Below are 14767 nucleotides of genomic sequence, written 5' to 3'. Positions count from 1 at the left end.
GCTGAATGTGTTTTTTTTTCCTCTCCCCCACCTTTTTTTCCCATCTCTGCCCTATGTGCCCAGGATTTCTTTTGGACCCTTTCTTACTTCTGTACACCAGCTTGGTTATTCTTTCATTCTGTGTCGGTCTGTGTGGGCTTTACTAAGATTAGGGTGCAAAGTGCCAAGTTTCTCTTTTATTTCCACCTGAAAAGCCCATACCTTTTAGCTAGGGTAAAGACTGCAGTAGCTGCCTCCACCTGCCCCTCCTCTCCAGTTATAGGACCAACAGCCAAGTGAACTACTGTTGGACAGAAACGATCTTGCAGGTACTTTGGCTTCAGAAAGACTCCAGCCCTCCACCACTACCCCTTCTTAAAACGCGGGTGTGAGACACCTCCATTGCTTCCCCCTAGACAGTCAGGCCTTTGTGCCCTGAGCAGGTTGCTGTGGAAACCCCCAATTTCCTCTCTGGCCAGAGCTGGCTGTGGAGCTTCTCAGGAGTATCGTAGAGCAGCTCTCATCAAATCACCTATTGTTTCCCTGCTCCTGCTGCTTATCAGTGCTGGGGATCCCCTTTCAGTGGCACTGCCCCAGCCGGAAGCGCAGTCGCCAGTCGTGGTCCCCGCCAGCTTGGCAGGGTAGGTTCGGTTGCTGCGCTCACTCCTCATTCGGCTCCTCTCTGATGCGCCATGGGACCAGCGCTCTTCGGTGCACGGGCGCTCTCCTAAGCCATCTCAGTTGTGTGAAGCCCAGCGCATCTTACAGTGGCACGGCAGTAGTTAAATTCTAGAGTTCCTTTGGTAATCTGCAGTGTGATGACGGATCAGTCATTTGTCCTCTCAAGGTACCTGTGTTCTCACCTCTGATGTGCAAGGAGGAGAAAAATCGTATAGTTCCCTGCTCAGATCAGAAAGGGTTGGGTGGATATGTTAAAATCTGCAAGGGCTTCCAGCCAGTGAATACCTCTTTTTCATTTCTTATTTCTTTTCTTTCTTCATTTCTTCTTTCTTCTTCTCTGTGGTTCTTGCTTTGCACAAGGAAGGCAGAATACACCGAGTCCTCCATAGCAGGTGATCTTATTAAAATGTGCCCTTGGAATTTTTGCCTTTTTTTTTTTTTTAAGAGAAGACAAGGTAAGGCGTACCTATTGTTCCTGCTTTATGTTGATTTTTTTTCTTTACACTGGTCCAAGAAGACTTTTTCCAACCAGCTCGCGTTAAAGCTCGTGCTCATGTTTAAAGCATGCATTCCTCATGCTGTACGTGTGGTCGGTGCCTGCAGACAAACATCCACATCCCAAAGGGAGTTTACATCCACCTGCTTGGGGACCCAGCTCATATAACCGGCCGTGTATGTCATTCTCTTCCTGGTCCCTGTAAAAGCACCCACCCATCCATCCTTCCTTTGTCGGTCTGTGCAGGGATGCGATGTGTGCAGGAGGGGCTGGTTTCGGAGGCGAGAACGCAAGGGCTGAACAGGTCCCTGAGCAAAAGGACAGGTCACAGGGATCGGGGAGATGCTTGCAGGTGTGGGAAGGGGGTTGACCCCAAAGAACGCAAGTGCTTCCTGATCCCGGCCATCCTTACCAAGAAAAGGTTAATTCGCAGCGCTGTGGCCTTCAGCCTTCTCCCCCCACCCTCCATGGAATCCTTTAATCACGTTGGTGCGGTGAAATTTCAGCCCTGAAATGGTGCCTTTGTGCAATCATTCTGGCGTCCGCCATGGAGCGCGGGGGTCGTTTTCTTGTCCTTTTTTTTTTTTTTTTTTTTAAATGGCTTCTTTGTTCCCTGCCCGCCTCCCCTCCCCAGCCTTGCATCTGTATCAGATACGATTAAAGGGATAGGGAAGGATGCTGGGCCAGCTCCTGCTAGGCTGCGGGAGGAGTGTTTAACCCCTCTGTTACCAGTGTCATGTCTCTGTTCTCAGTCATGTCTTCGTTGTGAGGACGCTCCTAGATGAGAGGAGGCATCCCCTTCCACTAGAGGATGGTTGATGTGGAACCCAATCGCTTTCTTAGTTTGCTTTCTGAGGAGCTGGAGAAGGGTACTTGTGTATGGTTAAGGACTTTCTTTTCCCAGTCTTCCGTTCACCCACACCACGGCCCTTCTCTCCTCCACCCCTGGGATTAGCTGTCCTACCCCTAACTCTGCCGTGGCTCCCCTTATCCCCTACATGCTCCTGACCTGCTCGGCAGTGCACTAGTTCCCTTCTGGACTCTCCCCACAGCCTGTAGTTTGGGGTAGAGATTTCTCCTCCAATTCACTGAGTGGTCACAGATTTATTTTGCACAGAGCTGTTCACCTTGACATCACCGTCATTAAATGTCATTACGTTGTTCTGCTGCTGATGCTCTTGGCCCTATATAGGACTTCATCCAAATAGTGCCACGAGTTTTAAAAAGCTTTGAATGTGCTCTGCAGTTCCTGGACCTCCTGCTTATTTTACTCACCCATTAAGTGTCTAGTGAACACAAAATCACAGGATAGATCACGTGTCTTTGCTCTGAAGCCTTTGGAATCCATTTTTAGTTGTCGTGGAGTCTCTGTTTTAATTGGAATCCTGCCTTGCTCCCATTGGCCTTGAAAGAAGTTCTTAAGCAGACCAATACCTGCTGTACATTTTCTTTCCAAACATCTTCAGATAGTCTCCTAGGACCTGACTACACCCAGGATGTCCTCTTCAACAGCTAAGGTACGTACTTCTATTCTTGAATACACTGTGTGTGTGTGTGTGTTTAAATTCTTGCTAGTGGAAGGCAAGAGGCTGGGTGCATTGAGTTTCTACAGAGAAACTAATGGTTGGTCCAAAGTGCTTCCAAAATATACAAGTTTATATAAGTTTTTTATGAAGGTACATAATGGCCACCTGGAGATATGGAACTGAGAGAGAAACCCCACGCTCCTATTCTGGAGGGAATTAATGATGCTAAGAAATTCTTGGGTGGAACACACACAAACAGTGCTCTTCTTAATGGCATGTGACGAATTTTAACTGAGGAGCAGGATTCAGTGTTACTACATCCCTCACTCAGGAAATGGTTGGAGCTGGGTTATGAGCAGAAGAGTTTCGTCTCCATGAAGGAGCGCAGTAAGCCAGCTGGAGTTCTGCCTGTGTCCTCTCAGTGACAGGCAGAGGAAAGCTGTGCACGGGATCCGTGCGGTGTTGTAGTGACACATGACAGACTTACTGGGGGGGAAAAAAAAGAGACTTTCATGAAAGAGGTCAAAAAAAAATCCAGAGACATGAAAATGAAACTTTTAAGTTTATTATTCCATATGTTTAATGCAGAGTTAATGGTGCTAGGACAGCATAGAGACTGGGGAAAGGGAGCTGGGGGAGGAAGGTGCTACTTGCATAAATAAGGGGACAGGGCTTGAACAGGTTACATGCGTACAGGGAGCAAACATTCTACATGATCTTTTCAGACACCACGAGGAGGAGTCATCCATAGCTAAGGGAGGCAGGAAGGGCATCTGACAGTCATAACAGCAGAGGGAAACAGCGGCACGGATCACAGTCCATGTTTGGTCAAAGTATTTTATCTTTCTAGACTGTATTATCCATTGGAAGGTCCCACAACATGTCTCTGCGATCAATTGCCAGGAGTCATTTTTTTTCCTGCAGCAACTTCTGTGCCAATTCACTCCCTGGCATGGCAAACCACCCCAGTCCTGGAGGTGTCAAAGGAGAAGTCAGCAGACTGTTCTCAGGCGTTGGGCTGAAAAAAAAGAGGGTTGATCTGACTGCAAGAGTTGCTTGCTTCCAGTTCGAATCCCAGAGGCAAAAATGAGTTCTTCTGCACCTAACCAGGCTTGTTTTCTTCACACTCATCCAAGACCGGGTGCGTATCTACCTTGCTTAAAGCCACAGGAGCATCTTTCCATCCTCAGCGAAGGTAGGAGGGCGGTGTTGACGGATGGCAATATGTGATGAACAAATGAGCAGGGATGCACGCCACATCAGCCTGAGTTTGGAGCAGGGGTTCAAAGTGAGCATTGCAATTGCCTCTGGGTGTTGGCAAGTGCACAGTAGCCTTTCTTGGTGCCTCCACTTTCAGGGAGGCATGGTCAGGCACTGGAAGAGCAAGGACTAGGTTTGCTCAGAGGTTGTTCGGGATACCGAAGAGATTAGAAAGGACTGAGATGCCAGAAATACCAGACACAAGTGAACGATATAAAGTAATTGTAAGAAAGGAGGATTCACTCACAGCACCTTAATGATCCACAGGTCCTGCCCCACCTCTCCTGCACCTCCATACACGAACACACGTGCACACACAGGCTATGATATGAGAAAGGCTAAGAGTGACAATGCAGTTCCTGAGTCCTACGCATTGTTCAGTCAAGCCTTACAAAAAAAATCCATGCAGGAAGGAGTGTGGGATTAAACAGAGGCAGGACGGAGAGAAGAGGCGAGGAGAAAAGCTAGGGCGCAGTCGTGGAAATCAGCGGGGAAGCAAGCATAAGTTGGTCTTCAAACGGGGATCGAGATTCATGCATGTGTGAATCTTGGGCAGGACTGCTGCACAGCACTGATCGCAAGGAAGCCGGCCGTGCCGTCCTCCCCGCTCCTCCTCCCACAACATGTTCACCACGGCTGAGCAGCCACCCTTCACCCACAGCAGGTGACAAAGAGTCGGCCGTTGTGGTCTTTTGGAAACACTTGCTAACTCACTGGAGGAGTCTGGGGAGGGGAAGGAAAGGGCAGTCTCTCTTCTCTTAAGTCCAGGGTGCACACAACGAAGCCCGCCACGGACCAGTCACTCCATGTCTTGAATCCTCCTCATCTAGAAGGCCAATAAGGTGTTGCAAGCCAGTGGCATGGCCTGCGTGAAGTCGGTAAAGGGCAAAAGGACGAAAAACCTTCCTCGAGGCGGGTGAGCCAGCGATAGCCGGGGTCAAGAAAGGCACTTCCAGATACTCAGTGGGTTTTGGTGGCTGGATGGTGGCACTGAGTGACCTCGGAGTTCGGAGGCTCTTCTGCCTGTGCTGATTCTTCGGAGCCTTTCCGTCGCTGCTTCGGTCACTGTTCCCCATTCCCTACGGTCTGGAGAGAGTCGTATAGACAGGCTGTTCCCAGTGTGTGGGGCTATGGGACTGTGGCACAGAGGGTGCGGGGTCAGAGATGGCGGTGTAAAGGGGACGTTGGGAAGGTCCCATGTAGGAGAAGGCAGAGTAGAGGCCAGAGGCTTGGCTGGAGTGGCTGTAGTAGGGTCCTGAGGGCTGGTGGTCAGGGTAGTCAAACTGGGGCCTGGAGATGGAGGGGAAGGCCGAACCGTAGTGGGGCAGACTCAGGGACGTGTAAGCTATCTGGGAGGTGGAGGGCTGGTCGGTGTAATGACCTCCGGGGGCGGACCCCTCCGTTTTCACCTGGGCCTTGGAGTCCACCACCGGTGACGTGGCGGCGGACAAGGAGACCCCGTGCTGCTTGGAGATCCAGGCCGAGTGTCCGCTGGCCGCAGCCAGGGCGCTCCCGAGGCCGTAGCCAGCCGCCGCGGCTGCCGCGTAGCCCCCGACATGGCCTGGGTGGCCAGCGTGTCCGTTGGGCGGCAGGTACTGGTCAAACTCGTTGACGTCAAAGGTCTCCATGTTGGACATCACCTCGTGGCTGATCTCCCCGATGTCCACGTTGCCGAAGTCGATGTGGGGCTTTCCCCCTTCCCCCAGGGAGCGCCCTTCCCGTTTGGAGTCGGCTTTGCCTGCCTGCAGCTCGGTCTTAGGGGTGGTGGGAGGCGTGGGGGGGCCATGGCTCTGACCTGCAAGGTGAAAAACATTTTGAGGAGGAAAGAGAGAGAAGAAGGTGAGTTACTGCTTTATACCTGGGCAGCTCCACAGGCCAGCTCCGCTCCTCCCAGTATGCCAGCAACTGCACGAAGACTTCAGTGGAGGGAGAGGGAAATGGCCAGCCAAAACCAAACCTTTTTATATCGTCTTACCAAAACCAAGGAAAGGTAAAAGGATACCCCACCGGAGAAGAGAAATGTAAGTGCCGTGAAACTCAGGCATGCCCCTGTACCAATGACTCCAGCAGTCTGCTGGGTCGTGAGTGAGGTGTGAGCCACACCACTAAGGCTTTTACAGCGATGGCTTGTTTTCCTGAGCCTCCCCGTCGGCCGTAACCTGCCAGCGGGTTCACAGAGACCTGGGACTCACCTGAGGAGTGTTCTGGGTGCCCGTCGGACATGGGCGACCCTTCCCCGGGATGCCTGTGGTCCAGGTGGGCGTTCTTGTAGTGGGCCTGGATAGCGGCAGCCCCGCCAGCCTCCGCCTCCACCTGGCCTTCGCCCTCGCCCTGCGTGGCCTTGCCATTTTTCCGCCGGCGGGGCTGGTACTTGTAGTCGGGGTGGTCTTTCTTGTGCTGCATCCTCAGCCGCTCCGCCTCTTCGATAAAGGGGCGCTTGTCACTTTCGTTCAGCAGCCTGCAGGGGCCAAGGTGGTAAAGAAGAGGGGAAGGAGAGGGGCAGGTGTGTGAGAAAAAAAATAAATCCCAATGCGCACAATTATAGGACACAACATATAAATCCAGGCATCAGGGTGTTGCCCTGTTTTAGGGTATTTCCCAGAACAACAGGGAGAGCTGGGGATGATTTAATGGAGACAGCAATGTTTTCCTCCTCATCGTTAATAGTCAGCTTTAATAACTCATTGTCATGGTCAGCGCCAGTGCTGGGTGTCCCTTCCCCAGCTGCATTATACTTCTCAGGAACTTCAACAGCCTCACTTGCATTTTAGTTTCACCCCCAAAGGAAAACCCAGCCTTTCACAGCCATGGAAAATAAGGCTGGACAAGCTGCTTTCAAAGATTTAGGGCAAAGTAAGGGAAGCTGGGAGCAGGCCTCAAACAATGGCAGTGTGGCACACCCTTACTACCCATACCGCTGCCTTCCCCATCTCCTGCTCCTCCCCAGACTGTTTTTATTCCAATTTAAGCCTTCTTGTGGGCTCTGCTCTGAGTTTGAACATAAATGGTAGTAATTGGCGTTGGCTCCACCCAAGCTACTGCCTGAAGCTCACTGGGCCTTTAAGCCTCTTGCAGTATCCTAGAATGGAATTAAAAAAATTTAGAAGGGGGAAGGTGGTGTATCCTGCTCCTCCTGGAGCTCCTGCTCGCTGTAGACAGGGACAATGCAAAAGGCTGAAACACAAATGCCCAGCCCTTCTTGAACGTGGCCTTGCAGTTGTAAAAAAATTAGCTTCTACATTGCTTGACCATGTACAAATCGATAAGCTTTGGTCTCTAGATGAAAGGCTGTAGAAATGTAAGCTCCTTCTCTGTATTCCTGCCAGATCATGAGCTGCTCTGGTTAAGATAGGATCTCCAAGAAAATCATGAAATGTACAGGCAGGACACCTCAGAAAGCTTGAAGATGAGAACGATCTGGTTGCTCAAGGCTTAAGCAGCTTCAGTTGGAAGCTCTTCAGTTTAATTTTGTGGGTTTTTTTCCCCCTCAAATGTCCTTGTGACTTAGAGTCAACCTGCTTCCAAGCAGAAACCAGTGCTCTCAGAAGGGGCCAGTCTTTTCCTGTGACTTGTACCTCAAGCACCCCAAAGCCCTCAGCGCTAAAAGGCGAGCGATTCTGTCACGCTGTAGGCACTGTGGAAGAAGAAAAGTCTGAAAAACAGAAGACAGAGCGGAGGGACGTCTCAAAGATCACAAAGATAAAACTGCAGGGAAGGACCAAGGGGTCACCAGCAAGTAACTGGCCGGTTTTTAAGCATGCCCTTTCTCACCACTCTCTCTGCATCGCCCTGACCATCAGCCAGAAGGTGTGTGGCGTGGCCTGGAGCACGTTACGCTGCTGAGCTGGGTTCACTCTAGGCAGCCTGAGAAGGTCGCAGCCACACGCCGCATTCCTCCGCTGCCTTAATCCTGCAGATTAAAGCAACTGACCCACCATGAATCCAGCACCGGCTTTTCTGTCTTCCTCCTGCCCGTGTACACCATGCTCACACGTCCTGGAGGGCTCTAATCCCTCAGCCAGCCCTGCTCCAGGCTGCCCAAGAGGTCTGAAGGGACAGCCCGTCCAGCCATCCTGGCCTCTGGAGGCATCAAGGACTGGGAGGCAACCTCACACCATCCTTGAGGACACCCCTTCTCCATCAGAGATGAAGAAACGGAGGCAAACTCTGCAGCCTTACAACCCTTCGCTACAAGGAAGCTGGGTTTAGGCTTCTCTACACTGCCAACCCAGATGGTGCCAGAGTTATTAAGATGCTGTGGTTGGGAATGAAACGTCTCCTTTTGCTCCAAGAGGTGCTTCTGTAAGAGGCTGGGTGCCGGACAGCCAGCTTTGATCTGCTGGATGTATCAGTGAACTCAGAGCAGAGCTTCCCGAGGAGGCCAGCAGTGAAGGCCGAAGCCCAGCCTTCCACATCTGGCCTGAACCAGAGTCACCCGTGTCTATGCAGGAGTCAAATCCCTGCCCTCTGATCTGTGCCTGGTCCCCTCACCGCCTCTCCTCTCCCCTCGACAGCCGCCCGCGAGCAGTGCCACCAGCAGGCCAGCGGGATGTCCACTCCCCGCGCCTTTGTCTTCTTCCCCAGCCTCCCTGCTCCCTCCTCCCTCCCGCTGGGATCAGAGCTCAAATCGGCTTTAGCAAAGTGAAACTGGTGCGAGCAGGCAAAGGCCAGGAGATTTGGGGGATTTGGATTTCACTCGCTTCCTGCCCTCCCCCTCCGCCCCCCGCGCTCCCCTGTCGATAATGCACAGGAATCTCGCACGGGCAGAGAACTTATGGATCACGGAGCAAAGCCCTTGTGGGGCTTAACACAGCCCTCTCCACCCACCCTGGCACCAAATGCCACCGATGAGTCGGTGTGGTGGGGATGGGGTCGGCATCTCCTGCGGCACAGCCAGGGATGGCTTGTCCTACGCGTCCACAGCCCCGGATTTCGTGGGCATCACCCTGTCCCGGGCACTTTGCCTTGGTAAGGTGGGGTGCAGAAAACGAGGGAGCTGCCACCCCCATACAAAGGTCCCTTCATCAGGTCTCCTCGTCCCTCTCAACAGCCCCGCCGTCCCCTTCTTCTCATGCCCCGCTTGTTTTCGGCCCTTTAGACAGTGCTGGCTGGCGTGTTGGCTTAGAGTCACGCCGACATTTTCAGCAGCCGGCCTCCATTTGAGAGCTGTTCCTCATCCCACCCCAGGGAAGGAAAGCAGCCAAGGCGAGCTTTCGTCAAGCATGGAAACCCTCCCTTCTTCTCCTCCCCTTCCCCTCGCCCTCCATTTTAGCGAATTCGCTTCTTCATCTGCATCCTTCTCATCCCAAGTGGACACAAACCAGGGGCCACAAGTCCCCCCCAGTCCTGGGGTCCTGCGGCCCTTCCCACCACGGGCTGGGGCCCGTGGAGGATGCGGCGGTGGCACCGAGCCAGAGGGGCCACCAGCTATCTCCACCAGCACACCCTCCATCTTCCTCCTTGCCCAGCGTTGCGGGCTGCCGGGGCTGCGTGCTCCTTGCTCCTTGCTCCGTGGGCGGCTGGAGACGGCCCCCACACCCCTTGTACACCCCCCCCTTGGCCGCTTCCTTCTCCCACATCTGCTCCTAAGTCAAGTCTGAGCTGGGAGAGGGTGAGGAGAGAGGTTGGGAGCTGAATCCCCTTCCTCTCATTCCTTCCCCCTGCGGCCTCCCTGGGGGATATCTGACAACGCAGCAGGGATGCCCTGTGGCAGCGGGATCTCCCCGGCTCCCTCTGGCCCATTTTCCCCCATGTCTCCTGCAGGATGGCACCATCCTCACTTTGCAGCTCCCCAGTGCTTTCCGCAGTGTGCAGCTGGAGATCACGAGCCCCGTGAGCAAACACAGCACTAAGATTTTCTAGTAGAAAAAACTACTTGGACTAGCCTTCAGAAAGATTTTTCCAGGCTCTGCTGTCCCTACCCATCACTGTTCGCTGGGCATATATTTGTCTTAAAGGTCTGCAGGCAGCCTCCGTGCTCACCAGCTCTCGCTCCCTGCACTGCTAACGCAGCCCGCACCTGCACAAGCTCACAGCCACCTACGTGGAAATACACTCTGCCACTCATGTTTTCCAAAGCAACTAGGGACTTAGGCCATTGGGTTTGGGCGGTCACTTTGTAGGTGATCTGTAAGCATCCAGGTTCCTTTGCAGGAGACCTGTCAAATGCTTTTGTGAAATGACTGAGATTAATCCAGCGCTCAGCCGGGCTGCCCGCAGTTAGACTGGCACATAGATGCAATACCTTGGGGGCAGCAGGAACCTAAATGGGGGAAAACCCAACTGCACCGTGCCTGAAAGGCTTGGCTCAGGGCTGCAATCCTGGAAACCTTCAGGCCACCTCCCTTGGACTTTTGTGACCTATCGTTTGCCCCCAGCCCCACAGAAAGACACATACACATCGTCCTAGCCAGCTCAGATGCTGACCGTGCTGCTGCACCCATAACCCTGGCGGTACTAGTCCCGTACGGGCTGGCACAGCTCCGAGAGCCGCTGTCTGCCCTAGCAGCAAAGACTCAGGAAGGATCCGTGTCCCAGCAAAACCATCGGCACCCAGCAGCCACGACCCCAGGACTGATCCTGCAAGCTCCTCCGCGTGACGCACGCGCTCTCTGGCTGCACAATGCCCTACGAAACAGCCGGGGCCCTCGGCAGGACCTCAGCCTTCACCTGACGGCCACGTCCCCTGCTGCACCCGGCCGCTCTCACGCTGGTTTGCCGGCGGCAGGAGCTGTGCTGGCTCCTGCTCAGGTGCACAAATGTCACCACGGGCCGGGGGCTGCGTCTCCGTGCACTCTTTCTGCAGCAGCTGTGGAGGGATTTACCACTCTGCTCTGTTTTCAAAGGAAATGCAGTGTCCGAAGGGAGGCCGCTGCTCTAAAATCTGGCAGTATTTCACAACAAGGGAATGATACCTTGAAACAACACTCTGGGAGCAAAAAAAGTGGATTCAGATGCAGAGATGTGAGCGAGGGGAGCCAGAGGGAGCTGGGAACCAGACCAATGGGGGCAAAGTGTAAGGAGATTGGTTCATACTGGCACAAATGGAAGAGGACACCACAGTGATAGTAGGTAGAGACGGCTGTGTCGAGACAACAAAAGCTGGAGGGGGAACGGAGCAAACCAGTGGGCTACCAGGGTGGAGGTGAAAGAGCAGGCAGGGGGCTGAGAGCTGCGCACTGTAGTTTTGCCTGCGGTCCAGAGTCTGGCAGCAGAGCCTGAGGATCGAGCAGCAGGCTGGGCAGAGGAAAATGAAGGCAGCGGGGAACAAAGCGGGAGGCAGGGAAAGAGCATCAGAGGAGACCTCTGCCTTCAGCTTCCCAAAGAAATCCATTTGCTTGAGTTACAGCAGACACTGGCAGGTCAGTGTAAATGGGGGGACACAGCAGAGGGAGAAACCAATGCTCAAGGGCTCAGTTCTCCCTTGTGAGCAAGGAGTTTTGGAGTCAGGAGGAGACCTGTTGGACAGGGTGTGTTTCAATTCTGCTTGGAAAAATGTCTCGTGGCCCATCTGAGGCAGAGGGCTTCCTCCCACGCAATGCTGTCAGGATGGGAGAGGGAATGAAAGGGCCTCTTCACAGGAGGCCGATGGCCATGATAAGTGTTGGTCGGTGCAAGGCAAAGGGGTGACGGTGCGGGGGGCTTGCAGCAGAAAGTGTTTGTGGTATGTCAGCGGGGTTATTGGCAGAAATGGCCCGACGGGAGTGAAGCAGCATGGCCAGCCTTGCACGCGTGGGACCCCTTTATAGCAGGGTCTCTCCTTGCCCACCACTCCCCACCACGGGCCTCGCTGCACCTGCATGGCCTGCCGAAACCAGGACCGACCCGGGAAGGATGGGTGGGTGGCTCAACCCTTGGCTCCCTTCCCTCAACCTTCCTCCTCAGCCATGTCTTCGTTTCCCACTTGCTCTGTGGCACTGCACAGAGGATAACCCCTCCTGGTGTGGGGACCCGAGATCAAACAGGCTCAGGGCAGCCACAAGCAAGTTAAGTCTGACGGGGCTCAGCCCAGCTTCTGTTCATGCACAACTTTGCCTAACAGAGGGTGAGCCAAGGAGGCAAGGTCTCCCCTGACAGTCAAGTAGGACCAGGATGAATGTCCTGGTCAGGAACAAGAGGGAAAGTTAGAGGGAAACAGGTGGAAAACGGAGGCATGGGCTCCATCTGGGTGGAGGTGAGCTCTGCTGAGGAATCCTTCCCTACATATACAGGGTACATAACAGCCACTCTTGCCCCGTTCTCCCACCCCCCAGGGAGGAGGCTCCCCGTGGGGAAAAAACCTTCTCAGGGGACACCCCCTCCATCCCACCCCATCCCCAAACTTCCTCCTGACTACATATTCCTCTCTAGGACACCTCCGGGCCTCAGCCCTCGCGCACCCGCTCTTACCTCCAGAGCTTCCCCAAGGTCTTACTGAGCTCGGCGTTGTGGAGGTGCGGGTACTGGTCAGCCAATTTCCTCCGGGCAGCCTGTGCCCATACCATGAAGGCGTTCATGGGCCGCTTGACGTGGGGTTTGCTCTTGTTACTTCCATTGACCCGAACGGGCATGGGTACCAGGGTCCAGTCATAGCCGCTCAGCACCTGGCTGACCGCCTCGCGGATGCACACGGGGAACTTGTCGTCGTCCGCCTCCGAGTCTTGCTGTTCCTTCTTGACCTTGCCCATCTCTCCGTTCCCGGAGCCGGCGAGGTGAGGAGAGTTGTCCGATGCCATGGAGGGTCCCGGCGAGAGGCAGTGGTGGTCTTCGGAGCCCACCGGGCTCATCTCCACCTCTGAAAGGTCTTGGTCGTCGGCCATGGTCTCTTCCTTCTCGGTGTCCTTCTTCTCACTGGGGAGGGGAGGGAGGAAGACAAAAACAAAGGAAAGAAAGGAAAAAAAAAAAAAACGAGGGGAAAGAGAGAAAAGGAAAAGCGACCACCAAATCCAACAGGGACTCCGCGCTCTCCGAAGAGCTGACCACGAGACAGGGGCCGCTTGATAGAAACACAAGCAAAGCAATTGCCATGCACACCACAAAACCCGTGATCGAGGAGGGTGGGGATGGGCCGGGGCCCCAATTAATCGGGAGCTCCTATCTTTGCAGTCATCCCAAGCTGGTGTCTGCAGAGGGGCCTACGGCAGCTGCCCAGCTATGCCAAGGACCAGTGGGACAAGGGGGTGTGGGGACCCCAGAGGAGGGAGGCATGGAGCCTCCTGCCCGGCCACAGCTCCCCACAGGAAGCAGGACTGGAGGGACAGCCACAAAACTTGTGTCAGGAGGTGCCCTTTTCTTCTGAAGACGTGCCTTGTATTGCCAGCACAGTGCCTAGGAAGACAGGGGCACCAGCACCATGTTGACAAACCAAAGGGGCATGTCTCATATCTCCTGGCCACCTCCAGGGACACAAGGCACCGGCAGGCAGTGAAAAGTGCCTCTGCGGGGACACCCCATCCCCTGGCCACTGCTCACAAAGCAGACTTAAAATATATCTACGTCGCATCCCCACGCACGTCCTTGGGGATATATGTATATCACATACACATAGATATTCAGATGCAAGCACACATGAAGTTAAACTTTGAGAGAAGCCACAGATCTGAGCTGCCCGCTCCGCGCACCCCTCCTCTCTCGCTGTCTGCAGTCACCTCTAAAAGTCCCTGCCACGGCACAGCCGCTGCCCTCTTTGAGAAAGAAATGCTCTGAAAATAAAGGCCTCCTTATCCATCCCCCCCAAGCCAGAAATAAAAAGAAGGAAAGGAAAAAGAAAAAAAAAAAAGAAGTTTTAGAAAAGCATGCCTCTGGTTTAGCTGAGAAAGTTAATGGGGAGCAAAGGCTGCTGTCGCTCCGCTTGCAGAGGGTGGCACGGTGCTTTGCTGGGGAAATTGAAAAAGTGGCAGAAAGTAGGGAAAGAAAAAAAAAAAAAAAAAGGAGTGAATGTGTGTGTGCATGCCAGGGAGCTCAGGTAGGAAAACTTACGTTGCTGGCTGGTGCGGCCGGCAAATCCTGCGAGGGCTGCAGTATCCCGGTCGCCCCCCTGCTCTCCCGCCGGCTTCGGGGTGCGCTGCCGGGGAGGCGCTCAGGCGAGTGCCATTCCTGGAGGGAGGCTTGGTTTTTTCTAATACCCCGGCTGGATGCCTCTCGCTGGCTTTGCTGCTTAGCACCGGGGGAGGGAAGGGCGGAAGGTGGAGCCAAGCGTTTCTCAGAGCCAGGACACGGTCAGGCCGCTGGGGAGGGGACGCGGGCAGCCCCCCACCCCACCTCGGCGTTCCCCACTTTCCAGCAGCACCGGCTGCTTGGCCGGAGATCAAGGATGGAGAACGAAACCCCCAGCAGGTTGGGGTTGCTGGGTGCAGGGAGGGATGTGGCTGGGCTCCCCTTTTTCCCCCTGCCATCACCCGTGTTCTTGCAGGGCATGGTGGCCCCCACGTTCCCAACATATCCCTGGTCCCTGTCACGGGGTCTGATGGGGACCCCAGTGCACAGCAACAAGCTGGCGCAGGACCCCGGGGTCAAGATGTTGCAGGAGGTCAGGAGTGTCCTGAGAATGGAGGACATTAGGTCCGGAGAGAATACTGCACTGCTGGGCAGCGTATACCAGCTTGAACCTGCTTAGGTCTCTTGCACCCTAGAGCTGGGATCCTCACAACGCCTTCATTTCTGTGGGTTCTCAGCAAAACAACCAAGCTGAGCTTCCTCGGACGTGATGGGTTGCTCCCGAAGGCAAATGTGGGGTCTTTCACAAGGAAAGAGGGGGACGTCTGGTGGGAAGGACTCTCTCACACTCACTCCTTGCTGGGACACATACAGGTTCTCAGCACACAGTGTGCAAGGATGTTGCCATCAC

At 54.3% G+C, this 14767-nt stretch overlaps 1 protein-coding gene across 1 annotated transcript; it reads right to left on the bottom strand.

Annotated features, from left to right (window-relative positions):
- Window positions 1-3231: 3231 nt before the first annotated feature.
- On the bottom strand, window positions 3232-14033 carry SOX10 (SRY-box transcription factor 10). Its single transcript, XM_048048208.2, has 4 exons — window positions 13900-14033; window positions 12331-12771; window positions 6135-6400; window positions 3232-5737 (listed from the first exon to the last, which is right to left on the bottom strand). The coding sequence occupies exons 2-4, from the start codon at window positions 12738-12740 to the stop codon at window positions 5022-5024; spliced, it is 1392 nt and encodes a 463-aa protein (XP_047904165.2). The 5' UTR covers window positions 12741-12771; window positions 13900-14033; the 3' UTR covers window positions 3232-5021.
- Window positions 14034-14767: the final 734 nt, after the last annotated feature.

Source organism: Anser cygnoides, chromosome 1 (assembly GCF_040182565.1).
Source record: "Anser cygnoides isolate HZ-2024a breed goose chromosome 1, Taihu_goose_T2T_genome, whole genome shotgun sequence".
NCBI classification, from domain to species: Eukaryota; Metazoa; Chordata; class Aves; order Anseriformes; family Anatidae; genus Anser; species Anser cygnoides.
The sequence above is the reverse complement of the archived record's forward strand: the minus strand, read 5'-3'. Positions and strand labels throughout refer to the sequence as shown.

Excerpts from the sequence above, each read along its gene's own strand:
- SOX10 (XM_048048208.2), bottom strand. The coding sequence starts at position 12,740 with ATGGCCGACGACCAAGACCTTTCAGAGGTGGAGATGAGCCCGGTGGGC. Across the intron at positions 6,401-12,330 it reads ACCTTGGGGAAGCTCTGGAG|GCTGCTGAACGAAAGTGACA; the intron begins GTAAGAGCGGGT and ends TGGCCCCTGCAG. Across the intron at positions 5,738-6,134 it reads GCACCCAGAACACTCCTCAG|GTCAGAGCCATGGCCCCCCC; the intron begins GTGAGTCCCAGG and ends TTCACCTTGCAG.